General features: G+C 43.1%; 1 protein-coding gene across 3 annotated transcripts in view; it reads left to right on the top strand.

The window, feature by feature from the left end:
- Positions 1–22,325, top strand: part of LOC118371748 (A-kinase anchor protein 6-like) — a 266,002-nt gene that overhangs the window by 106,998 nt on the left and 136,679 nt on the right. For all 3 annotated transcript variants that reach the window (XM_052496677.1, XM_052496678.1, XM_052496676.1), the window contains exons 6-7: positions 158–248; positions 1,708–1,883. In XM_052496677.1, coding sequence (XP_052352637.1) covers positions 158–248; positions 1,708–1,883 — 267 coding nt within the window. The remainder of the gene's footprint in view (positions 1–157; positions 249–1,707; positions 1,884–22,325) is intronic.

The following is a 22,325-nucleotide window of genomic DNA, read 5'->3' as shown; positions in this document are numbered from 1 at the left end:
GTGTCTGTGTTGCAGAGCTTCAAGTTGAATGTGGACAGTCACTGCTCCCTGAAAGACTGTGTTAATGTTTTGTGTCTGTGTTGCAGAGCTTCAAGTTGAACGTGGACAGTCACTGCTCCCTGAAAGACTGTGTTAATGTTTTGTGTCTGTGTTGCAGAGCTTCAAGTTGAACGTGGACAGTCACTGCTCCCTGAAAGACTGTGTAGTGGAGGAAGGCAGGCAGCTGCTGGAAATCATCCTCTCCCACAGTACGACTCTCACTGCTCGCAACCCTCTCATTTATTATGAATGTTTATATTAACATACTGACCTTCAGAATGTATACATCTTAGAGTAACCGCTTCTCAAGCAAGGGGAAGGGGGGAAAGAAACTGCTTTTTCCAACATAGAATACCATTGGTAATGTATCTGCAATGGAATGTGAGTTCGGACAGGCTGGGAGTGATTGGTGCCTGTGACTGGGTCGAGAAAAGATAGAGGAGGGGTGGAAAGAGGAGAGGGAGCGCAGCGCTGTGTATTTGAAGCGAGCGAGTAGGAGGGAGAAAAAGCGAGGGAGGGAGGCGCTGTATATAATATTAATTTTGTGGGCGCTTATATTTGATTTGTCCTACTTAACACATGTACACGTTTGTATAATACACGTGTGAATTGGAAATGTGGTTTATTTTCATATTCCAACTCCCCAAGACACCCTCGGAGAGTGGGGTCACGGCCAGGGTCATGATGAGGGAGTAAGAGCGATAGAAAAAGAGAGGGAGCGATTGAGGGAGTTGCTGTGTTTATGAAGATAGGTGGAATTAGAAACAGCAGGGCCTGAGTTAGAGGCCATCTTCCAGACGTTTTCTCCCCTCTGCTGGGCCGATTATTCACCTAAAGCTTCCAGCCAGCCAGTCAGCCAGCCAGCCAGCAAATCTATCCCCTTACTTCCTGCACGGCAGACACTAATACCTGGTTTCCTAGCAACTCTGCAGATCACTCATGATCATTCCACAGGTATGAGCCGTGTGTGACATTGTTGAGCAGCCAGTCACTAGATAGATAGTGTGTGACATTGTTGAGCAGCCAGTCACTAGATAGATAGTGTGTGTGCGTGCGTGGATTACAGGGTCACATTCTGCCTTGGCTCATTCATCTTCATTTGATCACTTTGTTCAAACAGGATTTGTGTGAATCATGGCTGCTGGGACAGTGTCCTGCTGGTAGAGAGACAGACAGGGCTGGAGGAACACTGATGGTTCTGCAGATGGACACAGTGTGTTGTGGGAGGGATTTAACTCTAAACCAGCTACTCATCACATGCAGTACACATACTGGTGTGTTCATATACTGTACATTAGTTGGCATACTGTATGACGGATCACATACACATCTGTGTTCAGGTTAGAGAGCAAAGTGGACCACTGAAGAATTTGTGATCATATCAAATAAAGAGCAATTACTTCACTCGCATTTAAAATACTAATAAACATGGTACAGGTATATAATAATAATAATAATAATAATAATAATAATAATAATAATAATAATAATAATAATAATAATAATAATAATGATAAAGGATAAAAGAGTTTAGCATAATAAAATGATAAATACCAGTACATCAGTGAATGAAGGATTATAGGAGGGTGGGTGGGTCAGAAAGAAAGTAAGTTCAAAGGTAGTGGCTAATCCAGACTCTTTCTCTCTCTCTATTGTCTGTCATTATAGGCCTGAGGGACATGCTCCAGATGGTCGTACACCAGTGGCAGCAACTCCAGAGGCAGATCCGCCTCCAGCACAGCTGGATGTTGCGGACTCTGGACGCCATCAAAGCCCACATTCTGGCCACTGAGGCCGAGGCCTCTCAAGAGGCAGAGACCACGGGCCCGCTGGCCAGCCCAAAGGTAAACTATCCACACAGACTACATTTCCTTCTATCCCCCATATCCCACCACCCGCCCGCCCGTTTCTGTCCTCCTGCCGACCCGCGTGCCTGTCCTCCTGCCGACCCGCGTGCCTGTCCTCCTGTCACTGACTGAAGTCCACTCCGTCTCCTTTCCTCTCCCTCTCGCCCGGGGCTATCCAGTGCACGCTCAGCAAAATAAACAACCAGAAGGGGAGATGGGAAGGGGTTGGTGCTATTAGCATAAGAAACAGCTAAAGTAAAGCTTCCCAGTTAGACATTACTGGGGGTGAAGGGGGACACATGTAGATGTGCATGATGTGAATATTACATCATAAATAAACTCTAAAGCAATGGTGGTGGCTGCATGAAGCATTTGAGAAGTCAAAATGCAGCAAACACACAGGAACAATAGACAAAACTCACACATACTTGTAGCTCAAAATGTGTGAAACCCACTTTGTTCTTTGCATTTAATGTGTAATTACCAGCATTGTCATTCTAGGTTACGATTGCTCATTGTTTAATTGCCAATTGTGATTTAGTAATTTATATTCCGATCTGACTTCAGTGGATGGAGGCATCCTTTCCACTTACCCAGAGAGACCCAGGCAGAGAGAGACAAAAGTATTTGTGTTTGTGCATCAAAAGGATATGAGGAGCCATGTCAGAGCATCAGCACAGCTCGGCAGGATTTCCCAGGGGGCCGTGCAATATGGAGGCACAATCTTCACAGCGCCGCACCTCGCCCTTCCTTCTTCTGACCATAATCTCTTCTGTTTCATCTGAACCAAATTAGAAACTCAATCCCTTTTCCGTTCCTCTCCTCTCCTCGCATCCCTCTTTTCACGTTGTAGGCAACAACATAAATAATCCTGCTGCTTTTAAATTGTTTTGTTGCAATTAGAAATCACCACAATCAGTGTGATCAGTCAGCTCTGACATCCATTAGCTGCTTGGTTGCAGGAAATTAACACAGAGACGAGCCAGTGATTCATTATCTCATAGCTGTTAATGAAGATCAGATGCATTGCCTAATTAGAGGGTGGCCGTTGTGGTGGGGGTAAGGTCAGGGAAGGAGCTACAAATCTCCTCTCAGCACTGAGTATTTAGACCCGTCCTGACTCTGATGCGGGAGCACGGGGTTGGGTAAATTTGATAGGACGATGTTGACAGGGGAAAGATGAGAGGTGTCATCTTCTGATCTTAGGGGTGGATGACGGGGTTGATGTCATCCAAACCATGGGATGATAAGTCACAGGTCTGGTCCAGGTTGTGTTTGTTGTTCATCCATCAGGCGCTATGACGAGTCATTGTCAATGTAGGAGGTTCGTCCAAGGTTATTTTAATGTGTGTGTGCTGCAGAGATGTTAGCTTGTTATAACGGTGAGCTTGTGTACCTAATAACACCCATATACTTTATACTTTACAGCTTTATATGTTGGGAATTCATTGTTAAAACCAATATCAAATTGTTATGATTTAGAACAATGACAATATTTATTTCCAATGTCCCATAAATGTTGTATGTGTCTAAAACAACAGGTGCTCTTTGAGGTCATTAATTTACAGCGTGTAAAAATTATAAATGGAAGAGCAATGCAACATGTCACGAGACACAAACGTTGCCTCCATTGAGGTGTGTATAAAGCAAGGTGGTTTGTTGTTATTGCGGAGAGCATATGCTCCTGCCGTTGTCTCTCCTTGTTGATGTTCCCGAGTCTGAATCATTTTCCATGGGACCATAAAGTTTTGAACATTTTGAACATGGCTAGATGCTGGTCCAATGGTAATCCTGAGGGAACCTTGTCTTATTCCCCTCTAATTAAATTGTTGGGGAAGATCAGACAGAGACGATTCAGTCTCAAAAACAGCGGCGCACCCCTGGCAAATAATGGGGTCTTTCCACGAAAATAATGCCTTTTGCATCCATTTGATAGCTCTATATTTGTTGTGTGTACATTACCCCTTTTTCTTCCCAATTTCAATTCTGTTTCATCGGTGTAACTCCCCAATGGGCTCGGGAGGCGAAGGTCAAGTCATGCATCCTCCAAAACATGACCTACCAAACCGCACTTCTTAACACCCTCTCGCTTTACCTGGAAGCCAGCCGCAGCAATGTGTCGGAGGAAACACTGTTCAACTGATGACCGAAGTCAGCCTGCAGGCACCTGGTCCCCCACAAGGAGTCACTAAGCACATTTGGGCAGTCTTGATACAAAATGTTGAACAGTAACACCATGGTTCATTGGATCAGTCTAGAACTTTGCACATATACTGCTTCCATCTAGGGGACCAAATCTAAATTGCACCTGGGCTGGTATAATACGTTATGGCCTTTCTCTTGCATTTTATTTTATTTTATTTATTTCACCTTTATTTAACCAGGTAGGCAAGTTGAGAACAATTTCTCATTTACAATTGCGACCTGGCCAAGATAAAGCAAAGCAGTTCGACAGATACAACAACACAGAGTTACACATGGAGTAAAACAAACATACAGTATAAACAAGTCTATATACAATGTGAGCAAATTAGGTGAGAAGGGAGGTAAAGGCAAAAAAGGCCATGGTGGCAAAGTAAATACAATATAGCAAATAAAACACTGGAATGGTAGTTTTGCAATGGAAGAATGTGCAAAGTAGAAATAAAAATAATGGGGTGCAAAGGAGCAAAATAAATAAATAAATTAAATACAGTTGGGAAAGAGGTAGTTGTTTGGGCTAAATTATAGGTGGGCTATGTACAGGTGCAGTAATCTGTACGATGCTCTGACAGTTGGTGCTTAAAGCTAGTGAGGGAGACAAGTGTTTCCAAGTTTCAGAGATTTTTGTAGTTCGTTCCAGTCATTGGCAGCAGAGAACTGGAAGGAGAGGCGGAAAAGAATTGGTTTTGGGGGTGACTAGAGAGATATACCTGCTGGAGCGTGTGCTACAGGTGGGAGATGCTATGGTGACCAGCGAGCTGAGATAAGGGGGGACTTTACCTAGCAGGGTCTAGATGGCATGGAGCCAGTGGGTTTGGCGACGAGTATGAAGCGAGGGCCAGCCAACGAGAGCGTACAGGTCGCAATGGTGGGTAGTATATGGGGCTTTGGTGACAAAACGGATTGCACTGTGATAGACTGCATCCAATTTGTTGATTAGGGTATTGGAGGCTATTTTGTAAATGACATCGCCAAAGTCGAGGATTGGTAGGATGGTCAGTTTTACAAGGGTATGTTTGGCAGCATGAGTGAAGGATGCTTTGTTGCGAAATAGGAAGCCAATTCTAGATTTAACTTTGGATTGGAGATGTTTGATATGGGTCTGGAAGGAGAGTTTACAGTCTAACCAGACACCTAAGTATTTGTAGTTGTCCACGTATTGTAAGTCAGAGCCGTCCAGAGTAGTGATGTTGGACAGGCGGGTAGGTGCAGGTAGCGATCGGTTGAAGAGCATGCATTTAGTTTTACTTGTATTTAAGAGCAATTGGAGGCCACGGAAGGAGAGTATGTATGGCATTGAAGCTTGCCTGGAGGGTTGTTAACACAGTGTCCAAAGAAGGGCCAGAAGTATACAGAATGGTGTCATCTGCGTAGAGGTGGATCAGGGACTCACCAGCAGCAAGAGCGACCTCATCGATGTATACAGAGAAGAGAGTCGGTCCAAGAATTGAACCCTGTGGCACCCCCATAGAGACTGCCAGAGGTCCGGACAGCAGACCCTCCGATTTGACACACTGAACTCTATCAGAGAAGTAATTGGTGAACCAGGCGAGGCAATCATTTGAGAAACCAAGGCTGTCGAGTCTGCCGATGAGGATGTGGTGGTTGACAGAGTCGAAAGCCTTGGCCAGATCAATGAATACGGCTGCACAGTATTGTTTCTTATCGATGGCGGTTAAGATATCGTTTAGGACCTTGAGCGTGGCTGAGGTGCACCCATGACCAGCTCTGAAACCAGATTGCATAGCAGAGAAGGTATGGTGAGATTCGAAATGGTCGGTAATCTGTTTGTTGACTTGGCTTTCGAAGACCTTAGAAAGGCATGGTAGGATAGGTATAGGTCTGTAGCAGTTTGGGTCAAGAGTGTCCCCCCCTATGAAGAGGGGGATGACCGCAGCTGCTTTGCAATCTTTGGGAATCTCAGACGACACGAAAGAGAGGTTGAACAGGCTAGTAATAGGGGTGGCAACAATTTCGGCAGATAATTTTAGAAAGAAAGGGTCCAGATTGTCTAGCCCGGCTGATTTGTAGCGGTCCAGATTTTTCGGCTCTTTCAGAACATCAGCTGAATGGATTTGCGAGAAGGAGAAATGGGGAAGGCTTGGGCGAGTTTCTGTTGGGGGTGCAGTGCTGTTGACCGGGGTAGGAGTAGCCAGGTGGAAAGCATGGCCAGCCGTAGAAAAATGCTTATTGAAATTCTCAATTATGGTGGATTTATCAGTGGTGACAGTGTTTCCTATCTTCAGTGCAGTGGGCAGCTGGGAGGAGGTGTTCTTATTCTCCATGGACTTTACAGTGTCCCAGAAATTTTTTGAGTTGGTGTTGCAGGAAGCAAATTTCTGTTAGAAAAAGCTAGCCTTGGCTTTTCTAACTGCCTGTGTATAACGGTTTCTAGCTTCCCTGAACAGCTGCATATCACGGGGGCTGTTCGATGCTAATGCAGAACGCCATAGGATGTTTTTGTGTTGGTTAAGGGCAGTCAGGTCTGGGGAGAACCAAGGGCTATATCTGTTCCTGGTTCTAAATTTCTTGAATGGGGCATGTTTATTTAAGATGGTTAGGAAGGCATTTTTTAAAAATATCCAGGCATCCTCTACTCACGGGATGAGATCAATATCCTTCCAGGATACCCCGGCCAGGTCGATTAGAGAGGCCTGCTCGCTGAAGTGTTTCAGGGAGCGTTTTACAGTGATGAGTGGAGGTCGTTTGACCGCTGACCCATTACAGATGCAGGCAATGTGGCAGTGATCGCTGAGATCTTGGTTGAAGACAGCAGAGGTGTATTTAGAGGGGAAGTTGGTTAGGATGATATCTATGAGGGTGCCCGTGTTTAAGGCTTTGGGGGGGTACCTGGTAGGTTCATTGATGATTTGTGAGATTGAGGGCATCAAGTTTAGATTGTAGGATGGCTGGGGTGTTAAGCATGTTCCAGTTTAGGTCACCTAGCAGCACGAGCTCTGAAGATAGATGGGGGGCAATCAGTTCACATATGGTGTCCAGAGCACAGCTGGGGGCAGAGGGTGGTCTATAGCAGGTGGCAACGGTGAGAGACTTGTTTTTAGAGAGGTGGATTTTTAAAAGTAGAAGTTCAAATTGTTTGGGTACAGACCTGGATAGTAGGACAGAACTCTGCTGGCTATCTTTGCAGTAGATTGCAACACCGCCCCCTTTGGCAGTTCTATCTTGCCTAAAATGTTGTAATTTGGAATTACAATTTCAGAATTTTTGGTTGTCTTCCTAAAATAAAAACAATAAATATAGTTATAGAGGCCCAAGAATAAACATAATAATAATAAAAATAAATAAATTGTCCGATTGTCTATTCTGAGAGCAGCCGGTAAGACAGCTAACGGTTAGCAGGCCGCAGATGGGCGTTCAGGTAACGTCGCGACGGAGGAGCCAGCCGGATCTTCTTCGGGTAGATAACGTCGGCAGTCCAGTTGTGAAGGCCCGGTGGGGCTCTGCGTAGGCAGTTAACCGGTTCTGGATAAGTGACTGCAGCCCAGGAGTGATTGACGGAGCTCAGGAGTGATTGACGGAGCTGGCTAGCTCCGGAGTAATTGATGTTTGCTCCGGAATCGACGAGAGCAGATAGACACACGGATAGCAGCTCGCTAGCTGTGAGATCCGGGAATGAATGTCCAGAGAGCAGTTGAAATCCAAGGATATGGAGAGAAAAAATGGTCCGGTATGATCCGTTCCGAGCCGCACTGCGCCGTACAAAACTGGCGATAGATTTTCGAGCTAAAGGATAGCTGATGACCACAAACCGTGGTTAGCTGAATACTAACGATTTGCCAGTAAAGAAGCTAACTAGCTTCTGAACTAGCTTCTGATTAGCTTCTAGCTAGCTCCTGGCTAGCTTCTGGTTAGTTTCTGGCTAGCTTCTTGGAGTTTCTGGCTAGCTTCTGGCTAGCTTCTTGGAGGATTGCAGATTTGAGGTAAATAATACTTATTTATAAATATAACTTGGTGAGGCGGGTTGCAGGAGAGTGTTTTGAAGATGAGTTGATGGAAAATAAAAATAAAATGTATGTGAAAAAAAGTAAATATATATATATATACAGGACACGACAAGACGAGGAGGACAAAAGACGTCTGAACTGCTATGCCATCTCGGAGATGCAGATAAAAGATGATGGTACAAAAAAATATCAGTGTTATATTCTCCTACATTCCTTTCACATTTCCACAAACTTCTAAAAAAGTGTGTCCTTTTAAAAAGAAAAATAAGTGTTTCCTTTCAAATGGTACCAAGAATATGCATATCCTAGCTTCAGGGCCTGAGCCAAAGGAAGTTATATTTGGGTATATAATTTTAGGCGAAAATTGAAAAAAGGGGCGAATCCTTAAGAGGTAAAAAATGACCCTCCACTATGTTTAACAGCAGAGAGAACCCCCTAAAATATGTTTTTTCGACTTGACATTTTTATGACTCCTCCTAGTGACACCAACATTAGAAAAAGTGAAACATCGCCTTTGTCCATATTTCCATAAACTCTGTACACCACCAGGGTACAAAGATTGTCTTGGGGTCATTTTTGACCCAGCAGTTATAAGATCATTTACACATTACAAAAACCACAAAGACACACATGTGTAATATATATATATATATATATATATATATATATATATATATATATATATATATTACACAAACACACAATAAGACATTGAGATTGTGTGCTACTGATTGAACTCAGACAAGACTAAAACTGTATTGTGCATGTGCAGTATCTCCCCTCCATGACTCAAGTTCACAGACAAAATTAAAAAGAATTTCAGGCAAAATAATAATTTCTTGAAAGCATTGTTTACTAATGGGGAATGCAGTCAGAGGCTATAAAGGTGCTGCAGATAACAGTCCCTCCAGTTCTCTCTTTGCTGAAGCCATGAGTGCACGTTTCAGTGCCCGACAGGTCGTAGATCTGATTTTTTTCAATGTCCAGGAGGAACAAGAGAACATTGATTTAGAAGAGGAGGTATCTGAAGAAGAATATGGGGAAGAATACAACCCACAGCATAATGCGTCATCTTCAGATGAAGAAGAATACAACCTAGAGCACGATGCATCATCTTCAGATGAAGAAGAAATCCCCCAAGCTGAAAGAGATTTTTTTCAAAGAACAGCAAAATAACATGTCCTTGTGACCATATGACAGCCAGGGCAGGATGGCAGCACAAAATGTCATAAGGATGACCCCAGGGACCACAAGACATGCAGTTGCCCATGTCCAGGACATTGCCTCAACATTCTACATGTTTATCAAACCAGCCATTGAAAAAATCATCCTGGAGATGACACATTTGGAGGGTTTCCATTAATATGGAGACAACTGGAAAAGGATGGATGAGATTGACCTGCGTGGCTCCATAGGGCTGCTAATCTTAGCGGATGTGTAGAGGTCCCGAGGCGCGGTTACATGCACTCTCTGGGATGCATAGAGTAGAAGGGCGATTTTCCGTGCCACGATGCCACTGGAAGTTTTTCACACTTTCTCAAGAATGCTACGATTTGATAACCGTGTGTCAAGACCTGCAAGACATGTGAGAGACAAACTGGTGGCCATAAGAGAGGTCTGGGAGAAGTGGGTGGAGCGTCTGCCATACCTCTACAACCCTGGGCCTGAAGTAACAGTGGATGAGCAAGTGGTTCCATTCAGAGGTAAGTTTTTATTTTCATATCTGTGATGTAAGTGATTTTCACTGATTGTTTTCTGTGACACTGATTCTAATTACTGATAGTAATCTCTTTTGTCCTTTCTGGCAGTATATGCCCAGCAAAGTATGGCATCAAAATATGGGTGGCCTGTGATGCACAATCCAGCTACGCTTGGAAGATGCAAGTCTACACAGGGAAGCCGACCAGTGGAGGCACAGAGAAGAAGCAGTCGATGCGGGTTGTGATTTATATGACAGATGGACTCAGGGGGCACAATGCCACATGTGACAATTACGTCACCTCTTATGAACTCAGCCAGCAGCTCCTGAAGAGGAAGATCACCATGGTTGGCACAGTTAGAAAGAACAAGCCTGAGCTCCCCCCTGCACTCCTTGCAACAAGGGGGAGAGAGGACTTCTCATCAAAGTTTGCCTTCACCCCCACCACCACTCTAGTTTCTTACCTCCCAAAGAGGAACAAGAATGTGGTCATCCTGAGCACACTGCACAAAATGGCTGAGATCAGGGATCGTGAGGACAGGAAGCCAGCCATCATCCTGGACTACAACCACAAAGGAGGCGTGGACAACCTGGACAAGGTGATTGGAACTTACAGCTGCAGCAGGATGACTGCCCACTGGCCCATGGTCATCTTCCATAACATCATTGATGTGGCATCATACAATGCTTTTGTGATATGGAACAAAATCAACACTACCTGGATGCCTGATAAGCGGAACAAGAGGAGGGTGTTCCTGGGGCAGCTGGTAAAGGCACTTGCAACCCCACCTCTGCAGCGCTTGTGAAAGCTGTTCAGGGGGCTGAATCTTGTCCAGATCCAACTGAGGCTACAGCTGGGGCAGGCAAGAGGAGGAGATGCCAATTCTTCCCCCCAAAGAAGGACTGTAAAACAAATACTATGTGCTGCACATGTGAGAAATACATCTGCAAAGTCTGTGCACACACACTTGCATACTGTCCTACATGTGCTAATTAGAGTTGATTGATTTATGTTCTTGACGTTTTCATGTATCTATCTTATTTTATTCTTATTGTTGTTGTTTATACACCTTGTGAGTGGGTGCAATGGTTAAAAACATGTGAGGAGACTAGCATTTTGTAGTTAAATTCCTCCTTGTACAGTATTTAAGAATATATCACTATGTTGCCAAAAAAGTTCAAGACTGTTATTGTTTCCCTTCAATAAAATGCATTCAAAACAATTTTTCTGCACATTTCTGCTACTTTCTAAGTGCTATCTCTTGCAAAAGAGATGTGGTGACTTTAGCAATAATAATAATAAACCTCTAGTAAAGAAAACAATTGACAGGTGTCATAAAACGAGTCCACTGATTAAATGCAGTCTTTCTGCATTGTGAAGAGGGAAAACCCAGATTTTCACAAAGTTTGTGATGAATGACAGGTTGTTTCTTCATGCAAAATAGATTTTGAGTTTAAAAAACAATTAAGCTACTTTATTTTAGGGGTTTAGTGAAGGCGAGTCATGTTTGACCCTTAGGACATGGGGAGTATACAGAATGTTAAGACTACACAAGGGTTAAGAATGATGGGGCCACTGTGTTCTTGGGGACCTTCAATGCTGCAGAAATGTTTGGGTATCCTTCTCCAGATCTGTGCCTCGACACAATCCTTTCTCGGAGCTCTACGGACAATTCCTTTAACCTCATGGCTTGGTTTTTGCTCTGACATGTACTGCTGTGGAACCTTATACAGACCGGTGTGTGCCTTTCCAAATAATGTCCAATCAATTGCATTTACCACAGGTGGACTCCAAGTTATAGAAACATCTCAATTATGATCAATGGAAACAGGATGCAACTGAGCTCAATTTCGAGTTTCATAGCAAAGGGTCTGAAAACTGATGTAAATAAGGTATTTCTGTTTGTTTTTTTATGAAAACCTGTTTTCGGTTCATTATGGGGTATTGTGCATAGATTGATTAGGAAAAACATTTATTTAATCAATTTTAGAATAACATTGGGAAAAAGAGAAGTGGTCTGTAATACTTTCTGAATGCACTGTACTGTAGGGAATAGGCTGCCATTTCGATGCATCCCAGAACATTTGGTATTCATGGTAACAAAGAAAGTTACATTTCTATACTTAGGAATGCCGGCTATATTGTTGTAGGGTTATTTTTTATTGCCAGCCACCAGAAGGATGCACAACTCAGGGAATCAAACCAATACACACACTACCTATGTTATGTCCCAAAGCTATGGAAGAACATAGCCTATTCTGTACGTGATTCATGTAAACACAGTACATTTGAATTGGAGATTACTCTTACAAGGGAACTTCTGTGTGTGTTCAGATTGCCTCTGTGATGTTAACATGGGTTATATATTATTGTGAAATCAAGTTAAAGCTATGTTCTAAGTCACCCAGGCGTTGTCTCAAATGGCTCCCTATAGTGCACTACTTTTTACTAGAGCCCTATGGGTCCTGGTCAAAAGTAGTGCCCTATAAAGGGAATAGGGTGCCATTTGGGATGCAGCTCTACTCTTTAGGGGTGGTGGTGTGTGATGCATCCCTCCCTGAGCCCTGGTGGTTTGGCCAGCAGAACATAACAGTGTAATATTCAGGAGCTGTCTGTCTGTCATATCACAGGGATTGCAGCAGTAGGCTCTGTCTCTGTGCCTCTGACTTTCTCACTCACAGTCTCTGTGGATGGCAGAACTGACAGGTGTTGACCACACACACAAACAAACATGCATGCATGGACTCGCACGCACGCCCACAAACACGTTCTAACGCATATGGGCCTAAGCGCACACACACGTGCAGGCACACACATTTTAATGTCCCTTGCTCTCATCCCCCGTGATTCTCCTTTCACCTCCTCATCATGCTCCAATGTTCATGCTATGCATGGCACAGCCACAGCACAGGCACAGCCTCAGCCCCATCATCAATTCTCTCTCCATTTACGGTTGTCATTCATGTTGATAAGCTAGCTAGTGATTCTCTCTGAGACAAAATATTCTGCAATTTGAACAGTTTCAACATGGAAATACATTTGTGAAATTGTAGCATAATTGTTAGCTAACATCATTGACATTTACGGAAACTTTGGTGATGTGTGTTATTTGTCAAAAGTAGCATGCTTTAGATCTTGTGTCTGTTAATGCGTCCACCAGTCCGTATATCTGTCAGTCAGTCTGTCTGTCTGTGCCCAGAGTTGGAACGCACCATATCTCTCGAGAAGCAGGTGTGGATGGGCCCTTCCTTCCTCTCAGTAACCCCATCACTCTGCCAGTGATCCCTTCAGATTAGACCATGTTTGTTTGGGCACGGGCGACACAAATCCAGTTAACCAGCTTGACGAAACAGCCCCAAGTCAGTGACCAAACGACACCCTGCACTCTGGGGATATTTGGGCACGTTACCATTACCATGCCTCCACCACATCACATTATAGCTTCATCAGAGTAGGTGTTGGGTATCCTACCCACCGCTTCCTCCATCGCCCCCAGTGGTACAATATCTAGGTCCTCAGAGTGGAATTATTCACGTCATCTGTGCCCTGCCAGGTGTCAGTGGCATATACTAATGCTGGCCTGGCTGCCTGTGTGTGTATGTATGTAAAAGCAGCAGGGCCTTATCTGCTGCTGCTCCCAGACAGCTTGTCTGCCCCAGGGCCCACATTTCACCCAGCCGGCCCTGCTGACTGCAGTGCAGTGGGGGAGAGACATGGGCGGAAGAGTGGGATGGAGGAGCAGGATGAGTGGGGGACAGGGGCAAGGAAAGGGAGGGAGGGAGACAGGGCAGAGGTAGAGAGACCAGAGGGGGTGAGGGACCACCGTTGCTGTCATCATCATCAACCATTCTGTTCACTGGAACATACAGTATGTTAACAAGTGCTATGCCACACCAGAGATATGCCACACCAGAGATATGCCACACCAGAGATATGCCACACCAGAGATATGCCACACCAGAGATATGCCACACCAGAGATATGCCACACCACTACGCTGCATATGGAGCGGGTCTTAGGTACAGTGACTTGCGAAAGTATTCGGCCCCCTTGAACTTTGCGACCTTTTGCCACATTTCATGCTTCAAACATAAAGATATAAAACTGTATTTTTTTGTGAAGAATCAACAACAAGTGCGACACAATCATGAAGTGGAACGACATTTATTGGATATTTCAAACTTTTTTAACAAATCAAAAACTGAAAAATTGGGTGTGCAAAATTATTCAGCCCCCTTAAGTTAATACTTTGTAGCGCCACCTTTTGCTGCGATTACAGCTGTAAGTCGCTTGGGGTATGTCTCTATCAGTTTTGCACACCGAGAGACTGAACATTTTTCCCATTCCTCCTTGCAAAACAGCTCGAGCTCAGTGAGGTTGGATGGAGAGAATTTGTGAACAGCAGTTTTCAGTTCTTTCCACAGATTCTCGATTGGATTCAGGTCTGGACTTTGACTTGGCCATTCTAACACCTGGATATGTTTATTTTTGAACCATTCCATTGTAGATTTTGTGGTCCTTCTGTGGCTCAGTTGGTAGAGCATGGCGCTTGTAACGCCAGGGTAGTGGGTTCGATTCCCGGGACCACCCATACGTAGAATGTATGCACACATGACTGTAAGTCGCTTTGGATAAAAGCGTCAGCTAAATGGCATATATTTAGATGTTGCTTTATGTTTTGGATCATTGTCTTGTTGGAAGACAAATCTCCGTCCCAGTCTCAGGTCTTTAGCAGACTCCATCAGGTTTTCTTCCAGAATTGTCCTGTATTTGGCTCCATCCATCTTCCCATCAATTTTAACCATCTTCCCTGTCCCTGCTGAAGAAAAGCAGGCCCAAACCATGATGCTGCCACCACCATGTTTGACAGTGGGGATGGTGTGTTCAGGGTGATGATCTGTGTTGCTTTTACGCCAAACATAACGTTTTGCATTGTTGCCAAAAGGTTCCATTTTGGTTTCATCTGACCAGAGCACCTTCTTCCACATGTTTGGTGTGTCTCCCAGGTGGCTTGTGGCAAACTTTAAATGACACTTTTTATGGATATCTTTAAGAAATGGCTTTCTTCTTGCCACTCTTCCATAAAGGCCAGATTTGTGCAATATACGACTGATTGTTGTCCTATGGACAGAGTCTCCCACCTCAGCTGTAGATCTCTGCAGTTCATCCAGAGTGATCATGGGCCTCTTGGCTGCATCTCTGATCAGTCTTCTCCTTGTATGAGCTGAAAGTTTAGAGGGACGGCCAGGTCTTGGTAGATTTGCAGTGGTCTGATACTCCTTCCATTTCAATATTATCGCTTGCACAGTGCTCCTTGGGATGTTTAAAGCTTGGGAAATCTTTTTGTATACAGATCCGGCTTTAAACTTCTTCACAACAGTATCTCGGACCTGCCTGGTGTGTTCCTTGTTCTTCATGATGCTCTCTGCGCTTTTAACGGACCTCTGAGACTATCACAGTGCAGGTGCATTTATACGGAGACTTGATTACACACAGGTGGATTGTATTTATCATCATTAGTCATTTAGGTCAACATTGGATCATTCAGAGATCCTCACTGAACTTCTGGAGAGAGTTTGCTGCACTGAAAGTAAAGGGGCTGAATTATTTTGCACGCCCAATTTTTCAGTTTTTGATTTGTTAAAAAAGTTGAAATATCCAATAAATGTCGTTCCACTTCATGATTGTGTCCCACTTGTTGTTGATTCTTCACAAAAAAATACAGTTTTATATCTTTATGTTTGAAGCCTGAAATGTGGCAAAAGGTCGCAAAGTTCAAGGGGGCCGAATACTTTCGCAAGGCACTGTATATCAAGGTTACAGCATGGTTATAACTGACCCCAGGTTATTGCTGCATGGTGAACATTTTATGTGTGTGTGGCACTCAAAAACAGGACAGGGACAGGTCTGGGGAGATGTTTCAGTCTGGCCAGACTTCTGCCTAACCCCTTCGGCCCCATGTTGATGAGCCGAGATTCTGGGTTTACCCGGCTTCATGACTGAACTTGTGTTGGGTGATGCAGTAGCGTTACCATTAGGTATTACTCTTTTTACTTTATATTATAGATTATAGTGCCTTGGTGAGTTAGTGAATTGTTGATATAGTCCCAAAATGTTTAACATGTCAGCAATGATGTTTTCAAGATATACAGTGGGGCAAGAAAGTATTTAGTCAGCCACCAATTGTGCAAGTTCTCCCACTTAAAAAGATGAGGCCTGTAATTTTCATCATAGGTACACTTCAACTATGACAGACAAAATGAGAAAAAAAATCCATGAAATCACATTGTAGGATTTTTAATTAATTTATTTGCAAATTATGGTGGGAAAAAGTATTTGGTCACCTACAAACAAGCAAGATTTCTGGCTCTCACAGACCTGTAACTTCTTCTTTAAGAGGCTCCTCTGTCCTCCACTGGTTACCTGTATTAATGGCACCTGTTTGAACTTGTTATCAGTATAAAAGACACCTGTCCACAACCTCAAACAGTCACACTCCAAACTCCACTATGGCCAAGACCAAAGAGCTGTCAAAGGACACCAGAAACAAAATTGTAGACCTGCACCAGGCTGGGAAGACTAAATCTGCAATAGGTAAGCAGTTTGGTTTGAAGAAATCAACTGTGGGAGCAATTATTAGGAAATGGAATACATACAAGACCACTGATAATCTCCCTCGATCTGGGGCTCCACGCAAGATCTCACTCCGTGGGGTCAAAATGATCACAAGAACGGTGAGCAAAAATCCCAGAACCACATGGGGGGACCTAGTGAATGACCTGCAGAGAGCTGGGACCAAAGTAACAAAGCCTACCATCAGTAACACACTACGCCGCCAGGGACTCAAATCCTGCAGTGCCAGACGTGTCCCCCTGCTTAAGACAGTACATGTCCAGGCCCGTCTGAAGTTTGCTAGAGAGCATTTGGATGATCCAGAATAAGATTGGGAGAATGTCATATGGTCAGATGAAACCAAAATATAACTTTTTGGTAATAACTCAACTCTTCGTGTTTGGAGGACAAAGAATGCTGAGTTGCATCCAAAGAACACCATACCTACTGTGAAGCATGGGGGTGGAAACATCATGCTTTGGGGCTGTTTTTCTGCAAAGGGACCAGGACGACTGATCCGTGTAAAGGAAAGAATGAATGGGGCCATGTATCGTGAGATTTTGAGTGAAAACCTCCTACCATCAGCAATGGCATTGAAGATGAAACGTGGCTGGGTCTTTCAGCATGACAATGATCCCAAACACACCGCCCGGGCAACGAAGGAGTGGCTTCGTAAGAAGCATTTCAAGGTCCTGGAGTGGCCTAGCCAGTCTCCAGATCTCAACCCCATAGAAAATCTTTGGAGGGAGTTGAAAGTCCATGTTGCCCAGCAACAGCCCCAAAACATCACTGCTCTAGAGGAGATCTGCATGGAGGGATGGGCCAAAATACCAGCAACAGTGTGTGAAGACTTACAGAAAACGTTTGACCTCTGTCATTGCCAACAAAGGGTATATAACAAAGTATTGAGATAAACTTTTGTTATTGACCAAATACTTATTTTCCACCATAATCTGCAAATAAATTCATAAAAAATCCTACAATGTGATTTTCAGGATTTTTTTCTCTCATTTTGTCTGTCATAGTTGAAGTGTACCTATGATGAAAATTACAGGCCTCATCTTTTTAAGTGGGAGAACTTGCACAATTGTTGGCTGACTAAATACGTTTTTTTTCCCACTGTAGGACTTTCAAAATACAGAAATATGGCTACAACTCAATACAACTCTTAAGACTCTTAAAAAACATAAATTTATCTCTCTATAAACTGTCTGTCTTTTAAATGAGAAATGCAAATAATCAGAGATCCACATAAGAAATAGTTCATGCATTCCCAGGTCTGGCTGGCACCATTAGCATGCAAAGGCACTCTAAATGTAATTTATAAAGTGAGTTAAAATGACATAACTCTTTAGGTTGCTTTTGCCTAAGGGCGATCTGACAATTGAAATGCATTTTCTAAGATAAAAAAAAAGTTAATGGTTCTATTTTTTCTAGACATTTTCAAATATTTAATTGCATGGACAATAGAAATTAATATACACAGCTTTTCTGTCAAATAATAATACAGTGTCTGGTTGTGGTCAGAAGTTGTGTGGTTAGAAGTTGTGTGGTTGTGAGGTCAGAAGTTGTGCGGTTGTGGTCAGAAGTTGGGTGGTCAGACATTGTGTGGTTGTGTGGTCAGAAGTTGTGGTCAGAAGTTGTGTGGTTAGAAGTTGTGTGGTTGCGTGGTCAGAAGTTGTGTGGTTGTGTGGTCAAAAGTTGTGGTTAGAAGTTGTGGTTGTGTGGTCAGAAGTTGTGTGGACAGAAGTTGTGTGGTTGTGTGGTCAGAAGTTGTGTGGATAGAAGTTGTGTGGTTGTGTCGTTAGAAGTTGTGTGGTTAGAAGTTGTGTGGTTGTGAGGTCAGAAGTTGTGTCGTTTGAAGTTGTGTGGTCAGAAGTTGTGTGGTTGTGGTCAGAAGTTGGGTGGTCAGACATTGTGTGGTTTTGTGGTCAGAAGTTGTGGTCAGAAGTTGTGTGGTTAGAAGTTGTGTGGTTGTGTGGTCAGAAGTTGTGTGGTTGTGTGGTCTAAAGTTGTGGTTAGAAGTTGTGTGGTTGTGTGGTCAGAAGTTGTGTGGTTGTGTGGTCAGAAGTTGTGTGGTTGTGTGGTCAGAAGTTGTGTGGATAGAAGTTGTGTGGTTGTGTCGTTAGAAGTTGTGTGGTTGTGTGGTCAGAAGTTGTGTGGTTAGAAGTTGTGTGGTTAGAAGGTGTGTGGTTGTGTGGTCAGAAGTTGTGTGGTTAGAATTTGTTTGGTTGTGGTCAGAAGTTGTGTGGTTACAAGTTGTGTGGTTGTGTGGTTAGAAGTTGTGTGGTCAGAAATTGTGTGGTTGTGGTCAGAAGTTGTGTGGTTAGAAGTTGTGTGGTTTGAAGTTGTGTGGTCAGAAGTTGTGTGGTTGTGATCAGAAGTTGTGTGGTCGGACGTTGTGTGATTAGAAGTTGTTTGTTCAGTGGTCAGAAGATGTGTGGTTAGAAGTTGTGTGATCAGAAGTTGTGTGGTTGTGGTCAGAAGTTGTGTGTTTTGAAGTTGTGTGGTTAGAATTTGTTTGGTTGTGTGGTTAGAAGTTGTGTGGTTGTGGTCAGAAGTTGTGTGTTTTGAAGTTGTGTGGTCAGAAGTTGTGTGGTTGTGATCAGAAGTTGTGTGGTCAGACGTTGTGTGGTTGTGTGATTAGAAGTTGCGTAGTTGTGTGGTCAGAAGATGTGTGGTTAGAAGATGTGTGGTTAGAAGTTGTGTGATCAGAAGTTGTGTGGTTGTGGTCAGAAGTTGTGTGGTTGTGTGGTTAGAAGTTGTGTGGTTAGAAGTTGTGTGATCAGAAGTTGTGTGGTTGTGGTCAGAAGTTGTGTGGTCAGAATTGTTTGGTTGTGTGGTTAGAAGTTGTGTGGTCAGAAATTGTGTGGTTGTGGTCAGAAGTTGTGTGGTTAGAAGTTGTGTGGTTTGAAGTTGTGTGGTCAGAAGTTGTGTGGTTGTGATCAGAAGTTGTGTGGTTGTGTGATTAGAAGTTGTTTGGTTGTGTGGTCAGAAGTTGTGTGGTTGTATTCAGTAGTTGAGAGGTCAGTAGTTGTGGTCACTGGATATGGTAAGCAGTTGTGTTATTGCGGTCAGAAGCTGTGTGATTGTTGAAATGGATCTGTGGGATTTACTAAAAATAGTAGGCTAGGTGAAATGTTTAAAGGAGGACATTGTGTTGTAGTCAATGCTAATGTGCAGGGCTGTCTCTATCGGTTGAAATTGAGATAGTGAATAAACATCTACTAGTCCCTGCCATCCCCTTAACCCCTTTTCTACCTGTGTAGCCTAGTTGTCTATTTCAGAAATTAATTTGGTAGTCTAATCGAGTACAATTTCTTATAAAGGAAAACATGTCCCATTCATTCTGCTTCTAAATGTGAATGAAGCCTCAATCTGAACCTCGCTCCTCAGGACTCACTGTATGTCTGCATCTGAAATGTCACCCTATTTCCTATATACAGTAGTGCACTACTGATCAAAAGTAGTGCACTATATAGGGAATAGGGTGCCATTTCAGACGTAGGAAATGACCGACCAAGCGCTCCTATGTGACTTAATTATAATTCTTCAATCTCTTATCCCCTGGCTATGTTATTGCGTGTGCCATTGAATCCGCAAAAATATCTAAACTAATTTTATTATTTTTTTCATTTGTATTCTGCCTTCAACACTTGGCAATCGGATCAAAGATTACCCAAGTTGCTTGCAAATAAAAGCATCGAGGAGGCACTTTAGGCTGTAATTATTTGAATCAGAGTGAGGTTGTTTTGTGTTGTGAAAAGGCAGAGCTCTATTGGAGTCTATTAGTTTGATTCCCGTTGGTTGGTGTGATTTCCACATGTCAGAAGTGCTATTGCCTAATGAATTCTATCAAACTAAATACAATAAGGTCCAATCTGATAGACATGGATGGGGATATATGAACACAGTATGATGGCTAGGCTCTTGATATTGCTTGAAGTGAGGAGCCCATGCAGCCTCGGCTTCAGAGAAATGTTTTGTTTTATAATGTGTCGCCTGAATACTACAGCAATACATGCTAACTTCAGTTAATAGGCTACCCAGTGCAAAGTCAACTGGTTTTATGAAACCTGTTGTTTAAACTCGTCTCTATGAGTTGCTATCTAGATTCCAAGAAGGGGGTTTATTACCAATATAAACAGTGTTTACTCGTCTACACAATACAGTCGACAGAGACACCAAAGGAGTTTGGGCTATGCTTACAGTATAGTTTGTGCCCCTCCTAACGTAGATAACTGTCATCCAACTGTAATCCAGCAGCAACAATATTATTCACAAACAGGGGTTTCTCTATGTTCACTAAAGCCCTGTCAGTTCTCTGGTGGAGAGAGAGCGTAAGCAGAGCCACGGGAAGTAGGGGTGCTGAGGGCGCTGCAGCACCCCCTGACAAATCAGAATCAAAATATATATTTTTAAATAAATATATAAATATATATTTTAAATATTTTTTTTTCCCTTCTTGAAAGTAGTGCACGGGGCCTTTACTAGTATTATCTGACCGATATAGACCTCTGTAGCTTGGGCAAAACAAAACAAATCTGCAAAAAATCTCTGCTTTGGCTAAAAAAGGTAGTTGTATAATTAAGAGCAGTATCTTGCAGGAGTCAATAGTTGAAATTGTAAGAGTTGTTGTCCTGTCCCGATTGTCATTCTAATGGCATCCAGAAAGAACAAAACCCTTTTCTGCCAGTGACTGATTGTCAGAGACACATAATGCAGCTGCCGTAAAACAGGAGATCTATGACATTCAATAAAACAGATGGAGGAAACATCACGAACACGTTCAATCACCCAAAGCCCCAGTCAGAACTCTTAAGATCAAGTCCTACCTGGCTGTACCTACCTGATGTTACTTCTTTCCTTCTTACCTGAATGTTCCAAAAAAACTATCATTGTAATCAGGAGTACTTATAGCCAATCTGGTCTCCATAAAACTGTCAGTAGTGTTATGAAATATGGGCAGGGGAATTACCTTATCACCATGGTGATTTAACATGCCTCACAGGTAAAAGACAAAAATATGTCCCATCGGCCATCACTCCTTTCCTCCCTCTGTCAGAGTCCTCAATGAATGTCAGATGAGCTTTAGATGGATCCTCTACCCCCTCCCGCTCGCTCTCTCACTCTCCCTCCTTTTCTCTCCCTCCTAATCTTTCTATTTCTCTCAACCTCTCTTTCTCTCTTCCTCTCTTTCTGTCTCTCTCCCTCCCTACTTCTCCTTACTTCCTCCTTGAAGTGATAGAACATTCTAATGCCTACCCTCTGGTTCTTTCCTCCATGAAATCTGGCCAAAGCCCTGAAGGTAAGATAGCTGCTGTGCTTGAAAAGCAACACACGCAGACAATGCAAACAAAAAATGGAAAAGGACTCAGTCAGGAAGTAACGTTTTATTCCTCAGAGGAAAGAGAAATGACATCCAATGAGTCCTATCTTCTGTTTTTGGAATTCATATATTCAGTATGTAGACAGACGGGAAGAAAAATAGTTTTTTCCTCCTTTGTCTGCCACTGCGTTTTAGCTCTTTGATGGTCCATAATGATTTCTCCTTTGGTTTTATAGTGAGCTCTGACAGATGCTCTGAGTAGTAAAATGTTATTATGTTCACAAACCTGGCCATGGTGATTAGACACCTCTTTTATTTGTGCTTGAATCGTTTTAATGTAGACACCAGCAGGGAACAAGCAGGCAACACTGTGTGTCTGTAAATCCCTATTACAAAACCCACCAGTGACAAAAATCCTGAAATGTCATATTACTGTATTTTTATTATTATTGTTATAGTAGCATATTTGACATGTTACTATGGTATTCCAATGGCAAAAATAAATCACTAACCCTTTATAAGAGCTAGCAGAAGAAGGATCCGTTTTCAAGGATGATCCCTCCTCTGTGAAGACTATAGTTTCACTGTTTACTCCTGTGCTACGTTTCCACATTCCTCCTGGTCCATGTTA

Source organism: Oncorhynchus keta, chromosome 35 (assembly GCF_023373465.1).
Source record: "Oncorhynchus keta strain PuntledgeMale-10-30-2019 chromosome 35, Oket_V2, whole genome shotgun sequence".
Taxonomy (NCBI): Eukaryota; Metazoa; Chordata; class Actinopteri; order Salmoniformes; family Salmonidae; genus Oncorhynchus; species Oncorhynchus keta.
This window is presented reverse-complemented; position numbering and strand designations above follow the sequence as displayed.